Genomic DNA, 22,903 nt, shown 5'->3' with positions numbered 1-22,903 from the left:
ATGTTCTCATTATGGTCAGCTAATGTAACCCACCCTCCCATGAAATAGTTTTTTGCTTCTTCTCTTAGACCGGAGTACCGACCGGGTCCTGACATCACGCAGGCGCAGGCGGAGCAGATCAGCAACAATCTTACAGTACGTATGTGTGAAAGTTCTGCACATGGCTGCTATACCTCTATGATGTCACGCTGGCCTCACAAAGCACCATGGGGTGCTGGGGGTGAAAAAAATGTTAGTCTAAGCCGTTCACAAGGCGAATATTCAATGAACCAAGGTCACTGGTGGACTCTGCATTATTGCTGATTCCTTACCTCTCTTTTACTCCCATTAACTTTGTTTTCGTTTAATAAACTTTACAATTACTATCACAGAAACATTGTTTTTTGTTATTTTGGGCCAGGGGTTTCAGGAGTTCCTTCTCCTTTTTGAACAATATAAACTTGGTCTCCTTTTGGCCTGTTTCTTACATCTGGGAGGTCAGGCTTACTTTATGCTTTTTGAGGCCTACCACAAGTTTCTAGGCCTCACAGGAGCACTGAGCCCATCCCAGTTTTGGGCCTGCTCCTGCTGAAGCCTGCAGGTAGCCTGAGGGGCCTGACTGAGTTAAGGTGAGGCTCTGCTGGACAGACCAGTGAAGATCCTGGCCTGCCTTTTGTGGTGTTGTTGAAGGCATCACAGCTATTTTTCCAATTTCATGACAATTTGAGTCTCCAAGTATACATAAATATATTAAACCAGTGTGTATTGGAACTGTCAGAATTTCTGACGTGACATGGATTTGTGGTCTTACCAGACATTCCTAACTTCACTCTATAAAGCTGTCAAAGTTGAGGAATGTGACTTCTGTGCTTATGCAAAATAGAAGAACCAAGACAAACATGGAAAAATCTAAAGTTACCCACACTTACCCACAGTCCACCCAGGCAATGGTGCCCTGGCCTTTAACTGCCTGTGCCACCTCAGACAGCAACTTGAGTTGACGTTCACCTACAGCAGCTAGGAAGACAGAAGAAGTAACATTAATCTTTCTAAAGTTACATCTTTCAGCAGCATCTTCCACATGGAAACAGAACACTGAAATTGATATCCATGTTGGTTTTCTTAGGAAGAATGAGGTAAAAAGTGAAATCCAAGTAACAGAGTCAAGAAAAGAAGTGCAGTGTAGAAAATACACAATGAATAGGACAAAAAGAACAAGCCCTCGGTCAGGTAATCAAGGCGGCCCACCGGCTCAAGTGGAGCTCCAAATCATCAAACACGTGCAGACACACCACACTGATAAACGGAGACCAAGCACGTCAATGAATTGTTAAAGAGCGAATATCACAGGCAGGCCTTGCACTAACAGCAGACCAACATCTGACGAGATGTGCTGCAAGTCAGCTTTTTAAAACAGATATAAATCAAGCATGCAGGGCACTCTCCGGAATCAGCAGCAAGTCCGACGCACTGCCGTCTAAGAGCGAAGTGCAATTAAAAGCACGCAATTTCAACATTGATCCTGTCCTTCTAAAATATTACTTTCCGGAGTGGTGTGAGGTGGTCCCATTCATCTACAAAAGTGAGTAAACGTCCTTCAACGGACCAATCAAAATCCTGACTTGAAGCCAATAGGAAAAGGACGTCAAGAGCTGAAAGTGCGGTCATCAGCAAAGGCAAACTATGAAGGTGACGCACCGATGAATTGTGTTGGTCTACAGGGAGCGCTAAGGTTGGTAGACGCATGGAAATGTTTGGGACGTGGCGGGGGGGCAGAACTATGAAGGTATCTGTGCAATTTATGAATGAAGTCAATGAACTGGCAAACATCTTCATTCCACCACTTTCAGTGTCTCCATTTGTGGTTCAGATGTGACTGTTTTTCAACAAATAACACAAACGATGTTTACGAGAATTAATCAAATTAACTTTTTATTCATAACATAACAGAAAATTAAACATCCAAGTATAAATACGAACATAAATATGTAAATGAAGGATAATAAGAAGCAACAAAACAAATGTACATGAGCTTAGCTATAGAAAGAGGCACATAACTTATGAATTCTGATCTATTAATTAATGTGGAAAAGATGGAGAAGTTCTTAACTCTTTTAGGGCGGATGTCGACTTTTGTCGACAGGAGGGGTTGAAGGCGAATGTCGACAAAAGTCGACATCCAGGGATAAAGGGCGACAATCAGCTGTTAATGGCGACAAATCTCACTGTCACGTCACAGGCATTCCCTCTGTGCTTGGAGGAATGCTAGACTCGTTGACTCGGCAACTAAACCTTGCGTGTGCGTGAGTTGCGAAATGTAAACAATAGCAAGATGGCACCGACATGTGAAAAGGCAGCGAAGCAAGTGCAGAAAAGAAAACACTTGGCAGACGTTGTTTTGCGCATTACCGCGGAGTCGGACTCTTGATTTTTCAGAATCGGACTTATTGGCAGTGATCAGGAGATCGAGCAAGAGAGTTAGAAGCAGGCATCAGCTGATCAGACACCAGCCGATGCCGCGCCAGCGGATCTGCTGCCAGTTGAGTGCCTTCGCGCAGCCGATGCATCTACGGCAAGGTTCGCATGGGATAAATACACATACATTGATCCGTTGAGAGCCGATATGGCTACCGGAGTTTACAAGACGGCATGGCTTGCTTTTGGACACGACAGATCACCAGCTGCTGTACTTCAGGCTGCTCTCTCCTGATGCTGCTTTTCAGCTACTGTCAGACGAGACAAACAGGTAGGCAGAGATTTTTTTTGAATCGCAGGCTGCGTTTGCATCGCATTCTCGTTATTCAAAGTGGAAACCCACAACGAAAGACGAGATGAAGCGCGCTGTGGCATTACAAATAGAGATGGGACAGAACTGGTGATATAACTTCAGGGAGCATTGGTCCAAACGTGTTTTGTCCCCTGGTGGCTTAGGTACATGCTGCTGCAAAGTTTTATTCACTTCTGTAATAAACAGAAGCAAATCCCATGGGGTGAGCCAGGCTATAATGCCATACATAAAGTTCATAAAGTTTCAGAAGATGAAAAGAGGTGACAATACGGTTTTCATGCAGGCAGAAAACTTGGTGGCAGTGGCATGGCACGATGGCAAATGGGTGACTTGTCTCTCTACAGTACACACTAACAATATATGTTAGAAAATGCAGCAACAGACAATTGAAAAATAGGCATCAAAACAACACATAGAGAATTCAGGCTCATACAACATGCAAGACAGTAACATTGTCAAAAGTAAATATTTTTTGTTGATTTGATATGTTAAACAATTGCTTTGTGTTCTTTTTTAAAAAATGTTAGTTTTTGGAAAAATATTCAGCCCTGGGAGAAAAGAAACAAAAATAAAATTAGCCCTAAAAGAGTTAAGCTACTTATTAAGTTTGCAGCGTCTGCCCCATGACGGTTGGGGTTGGTTTGCTCACAGCTGCTCCTCACTGGTTGTGTGAGATGCTGCTCTGAACTTTAGGAAGAGAAACCGCTGGTCGTAACAGCTGTAGGAGAACAGGAGTCTCCACTTGGAAGGAGGACAGATTCTTAACTGGATGGGAGGCCAGAACAGAAGGGCAGATGAGTCGGCTGACTGAACAGAGAATTAACTTTAGGCCTGGCTGGACTCATATGTTGTTTGGACCAGCAGAAGCTGGGTGTTGGGAGCAGTTCCATCCCCCATAAGACAGGTGGCGGTGTTTCTTCACAGTTTGGTGTTGAGTCCATTTCTCTTTTCTCTCTTTTCACTCGCACCTTTGGTAATGCTATTTCTTCTCATCTCTTCTCCTACCACCTCTGTGTTGATGATGTATAAATCTTCCTCTCGTTTCCCTCATACAACCCACAGATTTCAGCCCAGATCTCCAGCTGTCTCACTGCCATCTCATCCTGGGTGAACGATCGTCACCATAGATGTAACCTTTTGAAGTCAGCTATCCTGTACTTGCCTTCTGCTTCCTTAGAGTTGTCTCCAACCATTGCCCTTGAAGATGTCGTCGTCCTTCCACAACAAGTCATGGTCAGGAATCACGGGCGACTTTGGACTCCTCACTTTTATTCTACAGATAAATACTTCAGTGACCCAATCCTGTTGTTTCTTATTTCATAATATTTCGAGGTTTTGGCCTTTCCTCACTGATTATATCACACAACCCTTTGCTCTGTCGGCTGGACTGTCACAACTCTCTCCTGGCGGTTCGTCCTTCATCTGCTATCCGACCTCTCCAGCTCCTCCAGAATGCGGATACCCGACTGGTGTCCTCTGTTCCTGCTACTCGTCTTCTTCAGTGTCTTCACGGCTTCCCGTCCAGAACTCCTGCTGCGGGTCCTCTGAACAGCTCTGCTCCCCAGTATCGCCAGTCCTTTGGTCTCTTCACTTGACTTTCGATGAAGACTCTGTTCTTCCCATCTGCTGACTGTCCCTTGTCTTAACCAGATGTGCCCAGACAGGATGATGCTTCTCTATGCTTGCTGTGAAGACCTTCCGTTGTCAACTTGAATTGCCCCCAGTGTCCTCCTGGTTCGGGGTCTTTTCTTGGTGTCACTTCTACGGATGTTGCAGGTATCTTTATATAGCAGAAGGACTCTGACTCCTTTCTGCTCGGTTTTTTTCATTTGTCCATCGTTGTTTTTATTGCTTGCACCTTCTAATCACTCTTGTATGTATTATAACTTGGACCAAGGTGTCTGCTAACTATTATTACTAATGCCAATGCTCAGGTTTGAAATGGACACTTTCATCACTACTGCTTGATTACATTTTACCCCCCAGGGTCTTTACGCAAACTCATCAAACTACAGCCCCCTATTCTCTTTATAAGCTAAGCGGCAAATCAAATGATGGGGGAAAAAAAAAAGTAAAAACCTCAACTGGCGTCGACTTCTGGGCCACAAGATCTGCCAGCTTGGAAGGCTCCTGATGCAAAACCATCCACACTAAAATGAAAAGCACAAAGCAATGAAAGCGCCGTCTGCCTCAAGTAAAGCGAGGGGCTCGTCTGAAGAGCTGCTTACCTCACAGAGCTTTCAAAAAGGTGTTAGACTAAGTAATTACATTTGGGAGAGAGGGAATGAGTGTGCCAATCAAATGTCACGGCGGATGAAGCTCACACGTGGGGGCCGATGCCACGCAGCTGGCAGCACTGTGAATGTGCCCTCTGCCTACCTGCGGGGTCCGTTTCTGCTGATCCGCTCATCATGATGTCCTCACGTTTGAAGTGCGGCTATTGTTTAGGCCAGGGGGTGCTGGGGGTCCCACTATGCCTGCAAGGTCCCCCCCCCCCCCCCCCAACCACTTTCTTTATTTAACTGGATGTCTGGAATGTTTAGGGACTAAATAAGGCAGTTAAGAGCATGTGGCGCTGCTGGGACATCGGATGGTGTAATGGAGAGTAGCAGCTAGCATTGAGGTTGAGGATTTATTCTTTTACTAATGTCTAGCAGATAATATCAAATTTGAAAATGTTTAACCTGGCAGGGGGGCTGAATAAGCCAGTTTCTGTGCACACGAGCACTCGGCTGGGGTCATCGCAGTCCACAGTTCCTCCTGCCACTGAAATTAGCGAGCAGGCCGCCCAGTAATCCAGTGGGCTGCGGTGGACAGGTGGCGTAAAAGCACAGCAGCACCCAATCTTGAGGTCAGTTTGTTTATTAAATGGCTGTGAGAGGGCACAGAGGGCGGGCACAGAGCAGCTGAGCGGTCATTGGTGAATGTGCCGGTCTACTCTTGTGTGGCGCTCCTGTTCTTATTCTGTGCACCTTGAGCTTCATGCATGGCACAATACGCCACTTGGACTGCAGTCTTGTAATTAGTCAGCCCCAGTGATTGAACTGCTGCCCTCCAATGTCAAGCAGAGTGCATTACTATCACCCACTGCACGCCCAACCTACCTGGAAAGGGGTCTCTCTTTGAACGGCCTTTCCCGAGGTTTCTTCCATTTTTTTTTTTGGGAGTTTTTCCTTGTCTTCATAGAGAGTCAAGGCTGGGGGGCTGTCAAGAGGCAGGGCCTGTTAAAGCCCATTGCGGCACTTCCTGTGTGATTTTGGGCTACACAAAAATAAACTGTATTGTATTGTATTGTGTCCTGTGGTGGGTTGGCACCCTGCCCAGGATTGGTTCCTGCCTTGTGCCCTGTGTTGGCTGGGATTGGCTCCAGCAGAACCCCCGTGACCCTGTGTTCGGATTCAGCGGGTTGGAAAATGGATGGATGGATGGATGGTATTGTATTGTATATTATCATTAATTATCATTTGAAGGACACCTTTATCCAAAGAGACTTGCAATATTTGAGATCCCATTGGTTTCACTGCTTTTGTTTTCCCAGCTGGCACACAGGCCGATGGAGCGACTCTCTCGCCATCACACACTGGTGTCAGTAGTGGGATTTGAATCCACAACCTCAGGGTTTGAAGTCCAAAGTCTTAAGCCCTACATCACCCTGCCTGCCATGTAAGAGTTTATTAACAAAAGCGAAAACGATTTCAAAGGAAATAAAAATGTTACCACGGTGAGAATGAAAAAAGGGTCAAAGGGCAAACCTAAAGGAAAAAAAAAACAAAGATCTGAAAGTCTGAAATCGAAATCCAATAGTCAGGGAAACTGAGAACAGAGCACTTCGAAAATATCCAGAAAAATTCAAAATCCAAAGGGGAGCCGAACAAACGCGAGTGAACAGTCAATGCCACGGCACCAGTGCTGAGGCTTCTAAAGGCCTGGGGACGACGCCTGAGCTGCAGTGTCAAAATCACACAAAACACAGAATAATCAAAAATACACGACAGACCAAACGTGCAAAATAACATTTCAAAGACAAAACAACCTCTCCTCGACTTTCTCGTATACTCAGACATACGGATGAGTCACTCGTATGGGTAAACCAAATTAGAATTCTTATATGTGCAGGTATAAGATGGTCTTTTTGATCGTTTCTTGCTATTTGTTCAGATAAAGTACCACTTTCAGTTAGTGGATGTGGCCCAGCAGTTGGCAGAACCTTCAGGATGTCATATGAATGCAAAATTTGGTTGACCTCATTCAAAGCATTCAAAGTTATCGTGTTTCACACACACACACACATCTCCAAAAATGGTATTTTCGGACTCAGGGAGGTCTAAAACATCGGGATTCATCAAAATCTCAAGGTCGAATTTTTGAATGATTCCAATACTTTTCCCAATACTTCATATACAAGAAAGTAAAAATACAGAATATGTAAAAAGACGTGACACGTGAGCCAGAGACGAGACCGCAGCTCTTCTGTATCATCCACAAGTGGACATTCTGCTGAGTCCTCTCTTAGTTTTGTGATTTTCATTTATTTTTTTCCTCTCCATTGCCCTGTCGTAACTAAACACAGTTTTCCTGGTTGGGTTGTGGGACCCCCAGCTCTTCTTGCAGCTTCTTGTGTTTTACCGTCACACCTTTCTTTCTATGCATGAAATGGCCGTTCCCTGCCAAGCACACGCATGTTCACCGGACCCGTCTCCAAACGTAGAAACACACTGAAATGAAACTTGAAAAGAAAAGTTGACAACACTCACCTGATTTGGAGTAGAGGATGAGAACGTTGGTCCGAGTCCTCAGAAGCTTTTTGAAGTCCTTGTGCTCGCTGACCTTTTCTATCAATGGTGAAACCTTCAATGCATCCAGAAAGGCAGCAAAGAGAATCTGGAGAAGAAATAAAAATAAAAACGACAAGGCACTTGATATGACTTTAAATAAAGGACAGTGTGTCTCCAGGTTCATGCCCGCATTATCCAACACTGTGTTATTTACTTATTTTATGAACCTCAAACTCGGCTCTCCGTCTTACAAACACAACACCTCTACTGAATCACCATGTTGGCAGAGTCCAGGCCCACCTCTGTTGTATGAAGAAGAAGAAGACGACGAGAAGATGAGAAGACAAATTGATGCAGAGGACGCAGAAGACAAAAAGACGCGGAAGACAAAAAGACAATAGATAAAAAAGACGATAGACAAAAAGACAGACGCAGAAGACGAAAAGACGATGAAGACCAAAAGATGAAAAGATGATGAAGACAAAAAGATGAAGACGCAGAAGACAAAAAGACGATGAAGACGCAGAAGACAAAAAGACGAGAAGACGCAAAAGACAAAAAGACGATAGACAAAAAGACGAGAAGACGCAGAAGACAAAAAGACGCAGAAGACAAAAAGACGCAGAAGACAAAAAGACGATAAAAAAGACGATAGACAAAAAGACGCAGAAGACAAAAAGATGATAGACAAAAAAGACGATAAAAAAGACGACAGACAAGAAGACAGACACAGAAGACGAAAAGACGCAGAAGACGAAAAGACGAAGAGACAATCAACAACAACAACATTTATTTCTATAACACATTTTCATACAAAAAGTGTAGCTCAAAGTGCTTTACATAATGAAGAAAAGAAAAATAAAAGACAAAATAAGAAATTAAAATAAGACAAAATTAGTTAACATACAAAAAGAGTAAGGTCTGATGGCCAGGGGGGACAGAAAAAAAAAAAAAAAAAAAAAACTCCAGACGGCTGGAGAAAAAAATAAAATCTGCAGGGGGTCCGAGGCCACGAGACCACCCAGCCCCCTCTGGGCAATCAAGAAGACAAAAAGATGCAGATGATGAAGACGACAAAGAAGGAGGACACAGCTCCGCTACGGTCCTGGATTTCCTTTCCTTTTAAATGTCCAGACGTCGCTCTTTTCGAGGGTCCAGGGTAGACCCTTTCACTGAGGAGCGGCCTGCGCCTTCGATTGTTCTACAAGAGCCACTCTGACAAACGCAAAGACCTTCTGAGATTTTAGGCCGGACGAGGACCGACAGCTGGAAGGAGTTCATCAGCCTACAGACTGCAACACTCGCTGGAAACTTTGAGTGCACAACACACCGACGCCGGGAGGAGTCCTTTGTTCTGGAACAACAATCTACTTAAATGATCTAAAACTGGTTATATACGCACACACCGGCGTCCACAAGTTTGGGTTCTCCCAAAAAATGTCACATGTTTCTTCGAAAGTGATACTTTATGATTAGGGCACCATTGAAAACAGCAGCCAAGGCACTGACGGGTGCTGCTAACGGCCCTTACTGCTCAACTTGACCGATTTTTAGTTTATTCTTCACAAAGCCCCATTTAATGGTCGGCGCCCTCAGCTCACTGGTCGTGTTTCCAAGATGATCGTCTGTCATTAGGTTAGCACCGCTGACACCTGCTATTCTGTTCACTGTCTGAGAAACTAAAACTAAAAACTCAAAGTATGTCACCAAGAACAGCACAGAAATAAAAACTAACAGGAAAAGACTAAACTATAATCACATCCGCTCAAACGTCAGTTACGGAGTGGCACCTTATTAAAATATCGTTGACCTCCTTGGTGTTAACAACAAACGTCTCTTGGGCTTGTAATTGCATGTCAATTTGGCATCACACATGTGGGTCACAGGGTCACCTTCTGGGGTTGTACCACCCCAGGACACAAGGGGGTGCTGCTGTCACTGATGAGGTTACCCTTTTTTTTTCCCCACCCCCAGCCCAGACAGGACACCTGACTCCTCCCCTTCCTGTCCAGTAACTACAAAGCCAAGATGCTCCCGGCCGGGGTCGAATACGGTGAATTCGGTCATGTGAAGCTTTAGAGTGGCAAAAAGGCAACACAACTGGCAGCCCCCCCAAGCACTGCTGACGTTCACGTGAGGAGGAGTGTGGAAGTCACTCAGCCCACAATGACACAAGGGACACGTTGATCCTGCGTATCACGGTCAAGCAACAGAAAAATGTGCAAAGAAATGGGGGGTCTACAGTCCCGAATGACGGTGAGCTGAACGCGAAATCCGCACACGCTCGACGCTGCTGTCCCTACGCTGATGCGTTGGTATCGATGCATTTCGGTTACATAGCCATTCCATGTTTTTTGCTCGTTTTTACGGCGGTAAACAGAACGCTAAGGAGGCCACATAAAGCACGTCACCAATAAGAAGGACATCAACCGGTCGGACCCCAAGTGTATATAGTGCCCTTGACAGAGCGCTCCATTTACTTTGAAGAATCCACCTTCGGCCCCCCACGCCTTCCGTTTTCATTGGACGGACCACTCGAGGGTCTCTTCACATCAATTTCAGCGCACAATCCGCTTCTCTCGTTCCTGAGGAAATAATCCCTTCTGCAATTTTCATACCAGCATTTTATGAAAGTAATAACAAAAAAAAATAGAAAGAACGGTGCTGAAAATGTCACTGCAGGCGCTCATTTCATCGAGTTCTGCAGAAAGCAAAATGTTGTTCGCCGATTTCAGTCGCATTGGAAAGGAAATGAAGTTGACATCAATCAGTACTTTGATCCTCTTGCAGGTGAGTGACTTTACATTTTAATTCGTGGGACTCTCGGGGACATTGTGACAAAGGTAGGGGGATCATTGTGGACCCCCCTGGTCAGCCACCAGTCGTCATGTTATTTCACGCCGTTAAGACGAGAATCGATTAAAACACACGACCCAGAAAACCCAAACCCGCGTCACGTGCCCGATGAGCCCCGTCTGGTGCCACACACGTCTACTCGTTCCTGGTCCTCCTACAGGAGGGTTGCCATCGTCCGGGTATTTCTTTCCAAGTCTTACTGAAATATTCTGACTTGTTGGAGTGAACCCGCTAACAAGATCAGGGTGCCAGGCCAGGGAGTGCCAGTCTGCTGCTGGCACACGCAAGTCGACAATTCACTCGACTCCCAACACATCAAGTTAACCGTTAAATGGCATCTTTAGTAAACTGAACCATATTCTGTACATTTATTATGTCTTTATCCAAGGTGACTTACAAAGCACACTGTAATACCAGAAGGGTTAGAAGGTGCAAAGATCAAAAAACAAACAGGAGAGTCAGAGTCCTCAAACAGCAACGAGACAAAGACACACACGTGTGCCAACCAAGAGTTTGGGGTGCGACAGCAGCTGTCCTGTCCAGGAGACTCCAAGGAACATTTCATGGAAAGGTGGGTGTAATCAGGAGGAAACTGGGGGGCAAAGGGAGGTCATTAGACACCTGCACAGCAAGAAGTGAGAAGAGGAAGAGGAGGGCCGATGGGCGGCAGAATGGAGACTTCATGAAGGAGACACGGAGCAGCAGGACCACTCAGAGGTCAAGACAGGAGTTTTGCTGCCACAGGAAGCCAATGAAGAGACTGAAGAAGACGAGTAGCAGGAACAGAGGACAGCAGTCGGGCAGCCGCATTCTGGAGGAGCTGGAAAGGTCAGATAGCAGATGAAGGACGAGCCGCCAAGAGAGAGTTGTGACAGTCCAGCTGAGAGAGCAAGGGGAATAATCAGGGAGGAAGGGTCGAATCCTCGGAAACAACATGTTGGGTCACTAAAGAAATACACTCAGTGAATAAAAGCGAGGTGTCCAGAGTCACACCAAGAGTCCTAAAGTGACAGACAGTGAAAGGAGATGAATCTGACAGAGGAGACCCCTGAAGGCAAGGACAGGATATCTGACTTTGAAGGGTCAAGTCTAAGGTGGTGACAATTCATCCATGAGGAGATGGCAGAGAGACAGCTGGACACGTGTGGGGTGTCAGATCTGATTATCATCAGCACAGAGGAGGCAGGAGAAGCCATGAGAAGAACCAACGACGACTAAAAAGCGAATGTAGGGAGTAATGAGAAGAGGATCCAACTCTGATCCTTGAGGCCCACCATTGGAGAGCTTCGGAGGAGAAGACAAGGAGTTAGAACAGGAGAGACAAAAGGATCAGAGTGATGGGACAGGACTTGGACCAGTCCAAAGGAGAACCGCGAATTCCAAGCCAATTTAGGGAAGCAACAAGCCGGGGGGGGGGGGGGGGGGGGGGGGTTCACAGTGACGGACAGCACCGAAAGCTGATGAAAGGTCAAGGACAGAGTGTGACAGGGCGGGTTGGCGCCACGCTCCCTCTTGAACCCGACACCGTCGATAGTTACGACTGGGATGGGATGAGCTGATGAGGACAAAACACACCAAGCAAAGGGGATGGTGAGAAAGTAAAAACAAGTCCCATAGTGCACTGCTTCAAAATGTCCATAAATAAAGAATCCAGAAAATAAAAGGGAATGGCGGAGGTTAAAATCCAATAAACAGAACCATTCAAATGAGCTTAAAAGCATCGGACAGGAAACTCATTTAAAATCCACAAGTCCTGGTGCCATCCTGTAAAACTGACGTCTCTCCGGCTTGTCCTGTGTGGACCATGTGGCCCAGAGAGACGTCGACCAGCAGATTCAGTCATCGGGCCTGTGTCCCTGTCGCCAATCCTACACCATCCACAGGCAACCACTGACCCCTGCTCCACCCGGCGTGGGGGCTCGGTACCTTCACTGCTGCCATTGGTCCCACCCAGTGAAGGCACCACCAGAGAGTAACAGTCAGTCCTGCTGCCAAGATGCTCAACAGCAGCGACCCACAGCCCCTCTTGAGCGGCGCCCCCTACTGCCGTCCACCTGCTTTGATTTTCTGCACCAACTCGCCCTCTCCCTACCTCCCTCTCACTCACTCTCTCGCCCTCCCTCTCTCTCTCACTCGCCCGCCCTCTCTCTCTCTCTCACTCACTCACTCACTCGCCCGCCCTCTCTCTCTCTCTCACTCGCCCGCCCGCCCGCCCTCTCTCTCTCTCTCTCTCTCTCTCTCTCTCTCTCTCTCACTCGCCCTCTCACTCGCCCTCTCTCTCTCTCTCTCCCTACCTCCCTCTCACTCGCCCTCCCTCTCTCTCTCTCTCGCCCTCTCCCTCTCTCTCTCTCTCACTCACTCACTCACTCACTCACTCGCCCTCCCCCTCTCTCTCTCTCTCGCTCGCCCACTCTCTCTCTCTCTCTCTCTCCCTCTTTCTTTCTTTCCTGCCCGCTTATCCTCCCATCCTTGAACCTCCGCTCTATTCGTCTCTCCTTTTTTTTTCTCTTGCGTTTCTTGAGCTCCCCTTTTCATACGCTGGGCAGCGGCTGCAGGTGCGATCGCCTCATTGCCGCCCCGGGCTGATACAGAGAAGTCGCTCGAGAAGATCAGAGACCACAAGCAGTGGACCCCTGGCGGAGGGCGAGACTGAAGAGGACCTCTGAGAGGACAGCCATCTGTGGACCCTGCGCTCTGAAGTCTTGGACTGGAATGGCAGAAGGGAGACGGCCGGGACGGCGGAGATCACACGAGACGCCTTGAAGACACCAGAGGTCAGATGTTGGGGACCCTTTGGTCAGAGAGGGACTGAAGAACATGTGAAGGAATTGAGTCAAGTGCGCAGGTCTGGAAGGTCAGCCATTTACAGCAGGAAAGAGAAGATGACGCGGGGGGGTGACAGGAGGTCTGAGGAGCCCTGAACGGTTTGGGGATGTCGGGGACTTTGGAAGTGACATCACTAGGAGAGACGGATGTTGGTTTTGGAGCAGCAGGACGACTTAGGAGAAGATGGACCTACAAACCCAGAATGGAAGGCTGGCATGTTAGAAGATGGCCAGATAGATAAGGTAAGATGAAGAGGTTTTGCTTTTTAAGAGGGCAGTCGCCATTATTCTACAAAATGAGAAGTGAAGGAGCGTAGGCCGCTTTATCAAATCACAGAGAGAGAAGATAAACGGGAGACGCTTTGCCCGCTGCCACCCTGTGGCATTCAAGTTCAAGTGCTGGCGAGGAGTGTCACTTTCAGAGTTTGGTGATTAATCTTCAATGGCGTCAAAGTCTCTGAAGTAAATGAATGTAAATGTGGAAGACGGGTATCGGGGGCCCACACGCGGCTGGAGACTGCATCAGACGACCCTTGGCAGCAGGGGGCAACTCGGGCACAGCACCAATCTACCAGTCATTCATTTTCTGTTTCATTCTTTCCTGCGCTGCTCTGCATATGCAGCGCTCCAATCGGTGTGACTGTGAAATACAAATAAATACGTTTAACAACACACTGCAGCACGTGGGCGCCAAGCGTTATCTGCACGTCATCAGTGCCAAGGCACTTCAGGCCTGACAGGCTGTCGACAGCGGCACGATGGATTTCTCCGGAATGTGAAAACCTCGCTTCTGCAATTCCGTCATCGTCACAATCTGCCAATTCAATCACAGCGCATATTCACTTGGCTCCAGGATCAACACTCGGATCGCTGACGCGGCACGGGCACCCAGCAGAACGTCGTGTTTCACTTACACCCTCATCAAAAAGAAATGAAGCAACTGAGGGGCTGAAAACAGCGAGGGGCTGCCTGACTACTGAAGCCTCGTCACCCTGCCATCACAGCCTAGATGGCGCTGTTTCACGCCACTCTCTTGGACCCCAAGTCAACAGAGACTAAAAGTTCTACAGATTGGCGATGAGAAGCGCCAGTGTGAAGACCACAGGTGCACAAGAAGAGCAGTCGGGTGGCACCGTGTAGGACTGGAGACCACTGCTGCGTTAACCCAAGTGACTCTGCTGGGCTTCAGTGTGCGTTCAGCCGCACGCATTTCTATTTTTATCAGATATTTACTGTGTTTTTGGATATGAATGCCAGGAAAGGGTACAACAGGTGCCACGTTTGCCTTAAGAGTGTTGATGGAGAAGTGCAGAGAAGGTCCGAGGGAATTACACCACGTGTGTTTGTGGACTCCGAGACGCCAGGGTGCCAAGAGGGGAGATCTGCTCCTGTATGAGGAAGTCTGTATACGAGGGTGGCACAGGGTATGTGGGACTGCGCCAAGGCATGTGGTAGGAATGACAGCCTGTGTCAAGGTGACAGAGGGGTGACATCAAGGATCGGCTTGGACAGAGGAGGGCAGACAGGTGGACTGTGATGACATCGTGGAGAGGTGGAGGTGCGCACTGGAGAGAAGGGCAACGAGAGACAGGAGGAGGAAGACGAAGTACACATGTGAGAATGAGAGGAAGATGGTGGAAGGGGACGACCGCAAGGAGCAGAGGAGATGAAGGTCGACCAATCGAAATCCTTGGGTTCAACCATCCAAAGCAACGGAGAGGTGAACAAGAGAGTGCGGGCGGGGTGGACTGGGAGAAGAGTGGCACAAGAGGACCTGCAAGAGTGAAAGGGAAGGTCTAGAAAACGGTGGCGAGACCAGCCATGTTGTATGCTGTGGAGAGGATGGCACTGACCAAAAGACAGGCGGCGGAGATGAAGACACTGCGGCTTTCGCTCGGAGTAGCGAGGGGATAAGGAATGAGGACATGAGAGGGACAACACGGGTGCGACAGTTTGGTGACAGATTGAGAGGGTCTGGGTACGTGCTGAGGTGACAAGAGGGGGACATTGGGAAAAGGACGTGGAGGATGGAACCGCCAGGCAGGAGGAAAAGAGGAAGGCCAAAGAGGAGGGTTATGGATGTGAGGAGGAAGGACACGAAGGCGGATGATCAGCTGTGGCAACCTGAGGAGGAGGAAGAACAAGAAGAAGAATTTCACCAGACTGCGTACAATAGAATGCGTACGGACTGCTGTCCGGTGGTCCCGGCATACAGCTGGGCTCTCACAATCTCCCACTGGTGAGACAGCAGACCACCAGGCCAGGCAGACACGAGGGCCACGTGCCACTTTCATCTCTGCAGTGTCCCCATTCAAATGATCAGATACCCACACAAGTGGCAGATCTTATCTGCTGCCACCACGCTCTGCATGCAGGGCTGTCCCCAAGGGTGTGACACTCTGCCCGACTTCCCGGTGCACTTTACCTCAATTCCCTTACCTCTATTAAAAGAAGCGTTTAGCACGAAGCACAGAAGGGGAAGCCCTGGACGTTTGCCACCTTTGCCTGCGGCGTTGCTTTGGGGATTTTCCTCGTATCTCGATGCACAGGACCACTAACTCGAGGAACGGAGAGCCAAACGCCAGGCCCTAACCCTAACGCCTAACCCTAAGGAGTGAAAGTGAGAGGCCAATGCCAGCAGCTTTGGAAAGCGCAGCCTGACACACTTCTGCTTCGGCACACACGGAGCCCCCAACCTGGCGAGACGTTTCAGTTAGTCAGTCAGCGGCACAGAGATGTAAAGAGATGAGCCTGGTGGATTCTGGGATGGGACAGCCAACGGCCAAACACCCAAAAGTCGACACTTCTGGCCTTTGCTCACTGGCGCGTCTCCATCAGCCTCATCGGGCCGTGGCCGTCACTCAGGGCTCTGCCCGTAATCAGTGATGGCGCCTCCTGCAGCTACCCGCGTTGACTTTAAAAAGCCGTCCGCAGGGCAGGCCCACGGCCGCATCAGGAGGGTCCATGAAGCCTTGTGCCACTGCAGGACATCCAGCAGAACATAAGTCTTCATGGCCCACCCGACACGGCCTTATTGTGTTCCACATTTCATTGGAAACGGATCCATTAACCCGTAATGACAAAGTGTTTTACAAATCCATCAAAGATGGATACCGAAGGAGTCCGAGGACTTGCTGAATGCCCGGTGCCCCTGCAGTGAGCGCGTCACCCTTGAGAAGGACGGGATTACTGCAGCGTGACGGCGCCTTCTGGGATTTCTCCACTCAGATGACTGCCACACCGGGGTTGACCAATTTGCAAACGGCCATTAAATAAACAACAACACTTACAATCACTGCAAGGAGGAGGAGGAGAAGGAGGAAGAGCTAAACTATCAAACCGTGGCACAAAGGGGTCCCGCAAGCACTACCTCCCTCCATCTCTCAGCCTCTGAGACCCCCTCTACTCCCGGGGGTACATCATGGGATTCGTGGAAATTGAAGGGGCAGACGACTTGTCACCTGGCGCGATCGAGTCACCAGTCACACATGTGCTCAAACTGTACCAACACACGAGGGCATGAAGGCCGACAGTCAGCCTAACTCACCTACCAAAGTAAAGAGCGGCGCTCTGAACGCACAAATACAAAAAAAGGAAAAGTGAAGGTGGACGTGCGGGGGGGGCGAGGCGCTGACCAGCGTTGTCTGTGTGTTCACTTCGGTTCGTCCAGTGAAAGTTTCCTAAAATGCTTTTGACGTTGGCCACGTAGTCGTATGTGTGATGCGATATGAGATTTCGATTCTTTAAATTTTAAAAACGTGAAAATGGGCAGACAACGGCAATCCCAACGAGCATTGATACACAAATCAAATTTTATGGCAAACATCAGAAAATCGGTTGGTGAGACGCTAGAAGACAGCTGACAGCCATTCATCCAATCGGGCAACGCGACCCTACTCATACGGCACGTGACATGATGGCCGAAGAAGCTGAAAGTCGTGAGGATTCAGAAAGTCGACGACTTCAAATTGGCCTAAAAAATTGCAGTGTGTGTGCCTGGCATTGCCCTTTAAACCCCATCATGGTGTTACTTCCAGAGTCAGGCTCGCCATCTAAGTCACCCCTGAGCCCAACACGATGTTTATGGGGCTGGCAGGTGCCACCCCAGGCTTCTCTCCATTGTGAGCTGCAGGGTTCCTGCCCACACCCCGGGTAGAGGCAGTTTGCTCTGCTGCCACCTGTCGTCCGACTGACATCTTGCACCCTGACAGTGCAGCTGAAGCACACCTGGCAGACACTCGTATGCCACTGACCGTCGGGGCAGCCCGTCAAGAGCCGTCAGAGGAACAGAACATCAGAACACTCGAGACGAGGACAGGCCATTCAGCCCAACAAAGCTCGCCAGTCCTGTCCACTTAATTCTTCCAATAAAACATCAAGTCGAGTTTTGAAAGTCCCTAAAGTCCGACTGTCCACCACACGACTTGGTCGCTTATTCCAAGTGTCCATCGTTCTTTGTGTAAAGAAAAACTTCCTGATGTTTGTGCGACTTTCCCCTTCACAAGTTTCCAGCTGTGTCCCCGTGTCCTTCATGAACTCATTTTAATGTCACCGTCTCGATCCACTGGACTAATTCACTTTATCACTTTAAACATGTCAGTCAGGTCTCCTCTTCATCTCTGTAAAGGCTCAGCTCTCAATTTTCCTCCTAACTCATCCCCTGTAGCCCTGAATCAGCCTAGTTGCTCTTCTCTGGACCTTCTCTTGTGCTGTTATGTCTTTATGGCACCCAGTACTCCAGATGAGGCCTCACCAGTGTGTTATAAAGACTTGAGCAGAACCTCCTGTGACTTGTACTCCACACATCAAGGCGCTATATAACCTGACATTCTGTTAGCCTTCTTAATGGCTTCTGAACACTGATGGGAAGTCGATAGCTTAGAGTCCACTATGACTCCTAAATCCTCCTCATAAGGTGAACTCTCAATTTTCAGACCACCCATTGTGCATTCAAACCTCACATTTTTACTTCCCATGTATAATACTTTACATTTACTGACATTAAATGGTTAACAGGTTCAATTCCTTCAATCTTTCCTCATAACTCATCCCCTGTAGCCCCCCATAATCAGCCTAGTTGCTCTTCTCTGGACCTTCTCTTGTGCTGCTATGTCCTTTTGTAGCCTGGAGACCCAAACTGCACCCAGGACTCCAGATGAGGCCTCACCAGTTTGTTATAAAGCCTGAAGAGACCCTCCTGTGACTTGTACTCCACACATCAAGGCGCTATATAACCTGACATTCTGTTAGCCTTCTTAATGGCTTCTGAACACTGATGGGAAGTTGACAGCTTAGAGTCCACTATGACTCCTAAATCCTTCTCATCAGGCGTTCTCTCGATTTTCAGACCCCCATTGTGTATTCAAACCTCACATTTTTACTTCTATGTTGTAATTCTTTACATTTACTGACATTAAATTTCATCGTCCACAAATCTGCCCAAGCCTGTCTGCTATCCAAGTCCTTCTGTGATGATATAACGGATTCCAAATTATCTGCTAATCCACCTGTCTTGGTATCATCTGCAAACTTAACCAGCTTGTTACTTATATTCCTATCTAAATCATTTATAGATATTAAAAATAGCAGCGGCCCCAGCACTGACCCCTGCTGGTCATCACTCTTAACATCACCTAATTCTGATGAGGTTCCTCGCACCATCATCACCCTCTGCTTCCTGTGTCTGAGCCAACTCTGCACCCATCTACAAACATCACCCTGAACTGCCACTTCTTTTAGTCTGATGCCCACCCTCTCATGTGGCACCTTATCAGAGGAAGGCTCTGGAAACGAGAATCTGTGCTGAGAAGTCGGCGTGTCGTCGGCTGACTGCCCTGCAGTTTGTGGTCATGTAATCAGCACCTGCAGTCATCACGTCTGGCATCTCCTTGGACCAGGAGTCAAGTGACGTGACGCAATGCCAGCTTTGAAGGACACCACACTTTAGTTTGGTTCACTCGGTTTGCGGTGCCTCAATAGGATTAAAAAGGAGGTGAACAGTCGCCTCACGTCTTCTGTGTTCAAAGGTCAAAAAGCAGCGAGGCGGGTCTGTCTGGTGATGCCGTTTGAAATGTGCAGTGCAGGCTGTGTGGGCACAGAGAATCTCGTTTCTGTGAAGGGCCACGTCTGCCAGTGTCCCCCGTCATCTGAAGGCTGCACTTTTAGTGGGTGTGAGCAAGCAAGTTAAACGATCAGTAACAGTAAAAACACGTTTAACACACCGACTGAGCTGTAGTGGGCCATCTATAGGCGGACATCATGGCTGTAGTGCCAAACGCTGGCATGATCACCGGTAACACAAATGAAGACTCCCAGAACAGAAAGCTTCACGTTTGCCTCACTTTTCACATTTCCACAGGTGGGACCAGAACCACCTGAACACCTCTGAGCGGTCAGCGCCTCGCCTCTACGAAGATCACACGGACTCTGCGACATTTGATTAAAACAAACAGTAAAAGATCAGCCTTGTTGGGCACGGCTGGCCTGGCATGGGGGACCGCAGACAGAGAAAAGCTTCTTCATTGAATCAGTGAGCACATTAAAACAACGGCCAACGCACAGGGAGCACCTCAAACGTCTCACCTGCAGTTAAGTATATTTGAATATACACCCCCCGGCCACTTTATTGGGTACACCTTCCTAGTCAAACCCTTTGTCTTCAGATCTGCCTCAATTCTTTGTGGCGATGATTCAGCAGGGTGCTGGAAACGTTCCTCATTGACATGACGGTGTCACGCAGTTCCTGCTGATTGTGATGTGAATCTCCTGTTCCACCGCATCCCAAAGGTGCTCTACTGGACTGAGATCTGCTGACTGTGGAGACCACTGGAGTCCAGTGAGCTCACCGTCATGAGATGATCTGCTGGAAGGAGCCACCAGAAGATGGCGGTCATAATGGGATGGACAACAATCCTCTGGTAGGCTGTGGCACTTAAATGATGCTCAGTTGGGACTAAGGGGCCCAAAGTGTGCCAAGAAAATATCAATCCCACTATGACACCACCATCACCAGCAGCCTGAATAGTTGACACAAGGCAGGATGGCCCCCTGCTTTCACATCGATAACCCGACCATCCACATGTCGCAGCAGAAATCGAGACCAGGTGACGTTTTTCCAATCTTCTACTGTCCAGTTTTGGTGCGACTCGTAGTGTCAGTGGCCTGTGCTTAGCTGACAGGAGTGTCACCTGCTGCTGTAGCCCCTCATCTGCTCAGAGCTGCTGTTCTGCCCACCTCAGTTCTAACGAGTGCCGATTTGAGTTTCTATCGGCTCAAAGCCCTCTGGCGTTTTCACCCAGCAGAGACCTGCCACTCGCTGGATATTCTCCCTTTAAATCGGACCTCTCTCTGTAAACCCCTAGAGATGGCTGTGTGTGAAAATCCCAGCAGACCAGCCTGTCACATTCAAAGTCACCTTCTGATCCTCGGTTTGAACTTCAGCAGGTGGTCTTGACGATGTCTACAGGCCGAAATACACGGAGGCGCTGCCCTGTGATTGGCTGATTAGATATTTGCATTAATTAGCAGTTGAACAGGCGTACCTAATAAAGTGGCCGCTGAGGGTATATTTGAATTTTTAAGCTTCTGTAAAACTGTAATTTCCCCTAAATTCTAAACGAATCGATACCCGAGTATTAGCTCACTTCTTATACGTGTTCACTACACTCAGACCTTCAATTCTAGCTAATCTGACAGCCTCAGGTGCTACTCAGGCTGCCAGCACTTAGCGTCCCTTAATATGAAAAACCTGAACAAACACACACACACACATGGGCATGGGCACAGACAGACAGACACACTCACAGACAGACACACCTGACCATCCACCTGCTGCTTAACAAAACACTCAGGTCTGCGCGTGTGTCCAGCTCCTTCGAGCGATCTGATTGGTCGGTTTTGTTTTGACGAATTACAAACGTGAGACACGTGAGGAGGAGTGAAGGCGCAGGAGGCACACTGAGAGTCGCCTCCAAAAACGGGAAGCACAAAAGTGGACAGGAGGTGAGTGGGGTGCCTCGAAATGTCACAGTCCGAGAAGTGGGCTTTACGGGAACGTGCGCGACAGGAACAGCGCCGGGCAAGAGAGGCTCAGACACACAGGCACACGCAGGGCATGGGACGGAATACACAGAAATACTCTTCGCTCTGACTGGTCCTTGACAGCCGGCATGCCCACTTTATAAATATCTTTAAACTTCAGCACACGAGGTCCTTTCACGTGGACGGCTTTTCCCAAAGCATCGCCCCTCTCCGTGGGTGCAGGAAACAACCATAAAAAGGAGAAGTGAGGTGCGCCAACACGTTGGCATTTGACGATATTCCTTCAACGGTGGCAGAAACAGAAAATGACAGGACGGCAGTGGCTTGAAATGCTTTAAAAAGGGCAAGCAGAGGAAGCTTGTGACAGCCAGGCGAAGGAATGCCATCTGAACTTTACACGATGACAGCAGTGACTTTTACCTCCGGCGCCTGAGGCTTCTTAATGGAAAGGGAGAACCCGGGGGGCCGCTGGGCTTTAAAAGGCAGCGCGACAAACTCACTGCGCAGTCCGAGATTGAGGAGGGGGTTTACAGTAAGTGTGACCGGTAATCAGAGGGGCACACTAGGGGTGGGCATGCCAGGTGAAACTGCTGTGCGAATGTTTGAGGTGTCAAGTCAAGTTGGGGAGCCTGCACTGGTACAGCGTGCTGCCACACCCGCCACACGATGAAACAGCTCGGGATCCCGGTTGGCAACCCCCCAGCCAGACAAGCGGTCCAGTCCCACCCCCCATAAATGACCCTCTATCTGCCGCAGCCAGGTGTTAGCGGACGTCCCCTTGGCCTGGTCCTCAACAATGAGGGTCCTGCGAGCCGGATCACCCTCGGGTAATCACCGTAACTGATGCTCCCTCACAATGCAGGTCATGTGCATCATAGGGGACAACACAAAGTCAAACTAGCGCCCCCCGAGGACCCTCTGAAGAGACCCACATGAAGGAGTCCAGTCTTCCTCTCGGGTCACTGGATGGCGTCCATGTCTCACAAACATATGGAGGGGCACACCAGGACTCTAAAGACTTTGTGCTTCTGCAGATATTGGGGGCACCACACACCCCTCTCCAGTGACCTCATGACCCCCCCCCCCCCCCATGTCACATGAATGTCACCGCCGAGGTAAGTAAACCTCTCGATGACGAGGTCGACACTCCGCTGATGGCCGTTATCAGACCCCTCCCTCAGTCTCTCGAGACCCCCGATCAGAGCCCCCATCGACTCACTGCTATTTACGCCAACATCTCTGCTCGGGTTATCAGAGTCAGAGTACCAGTAAGTGACCGTCAGCTGTAGATGGCCCACCACACTCTTGGTCATCAGTCCACTTCATGGGACCACCCGTTAGAGGGAGGTGACCACTGCGCTGGGTGGTCTTCTGGTCGATTACAGGGGTCTAACGTTTCAGAACACACAGAGCTGTCACCTGGTTGACTCGCCTCACGTCAGACGCCTGAAATGTGCAAACAAGAATGAAGCGCAGTAAGAGGAGCCCATCGAGGATGAAGTCCAGAAAGGGGGCTACGCACAGCGAATAATCAGCCGACTGGCACAACCAAAGTGCCCCTGGTGCACACGCTCTTACATGTCACTGTCACGGTGTCATCGGCGTTTCCGCCGGCAGATCAGCAGCGCAGCGTTTCAACA

The 22,903-nt window shown here is 48.7% G+C and overlaps 1 protein-coding gene across 2 annotated transcripts in view; it reads right to left on the bottom strand.

Annotated features, from left to right (window-relative positions):
• pdia5 (protein disulfide isomerase family A, member 5) overlaps positions 1-22,903 on the bottom strand; it is a 140,488-nt gene that overhangs the window by 63,427 nt on the left and 54,158 nt on the right. For both annotated transcript variants that reach the window (XM_051930315.1, XM_028808079.2), the window contains 2 exons: positions 7,522-7,648; positions 909-996 (listed from right to left, as the gene is read on the bottom strand). In XM_051930315.1, the coding sequence (XP_051786275.1) occupies positions 909-996; positions 7,522-7,648 (215 nt within the window). The remainder of the gene's footprint in view (positions 1-908; positions 997-7,521; positions 7,649-22,903) is intronic.

The sequence above is a fragment of the Erpetoichthys calabaricus genome, chromosome 8 (assembly GCF_900747795.2).
Source record: "Erpetoichthys calabaricus chromosome 8, fErpCal1.3, whole genome shotgun sequence".
Classification (NCBI taxonomy): domain Eukaryota; kingdom Metazoa; phylum Chordata; class Cladistia; order Polypteriformes; family Polypteridae; genus Erpetoichthys; species Erpetoichthys calabaricus.
This window is presented reverse-complemented; position numbering and strand designations above follow the sequence as displayed.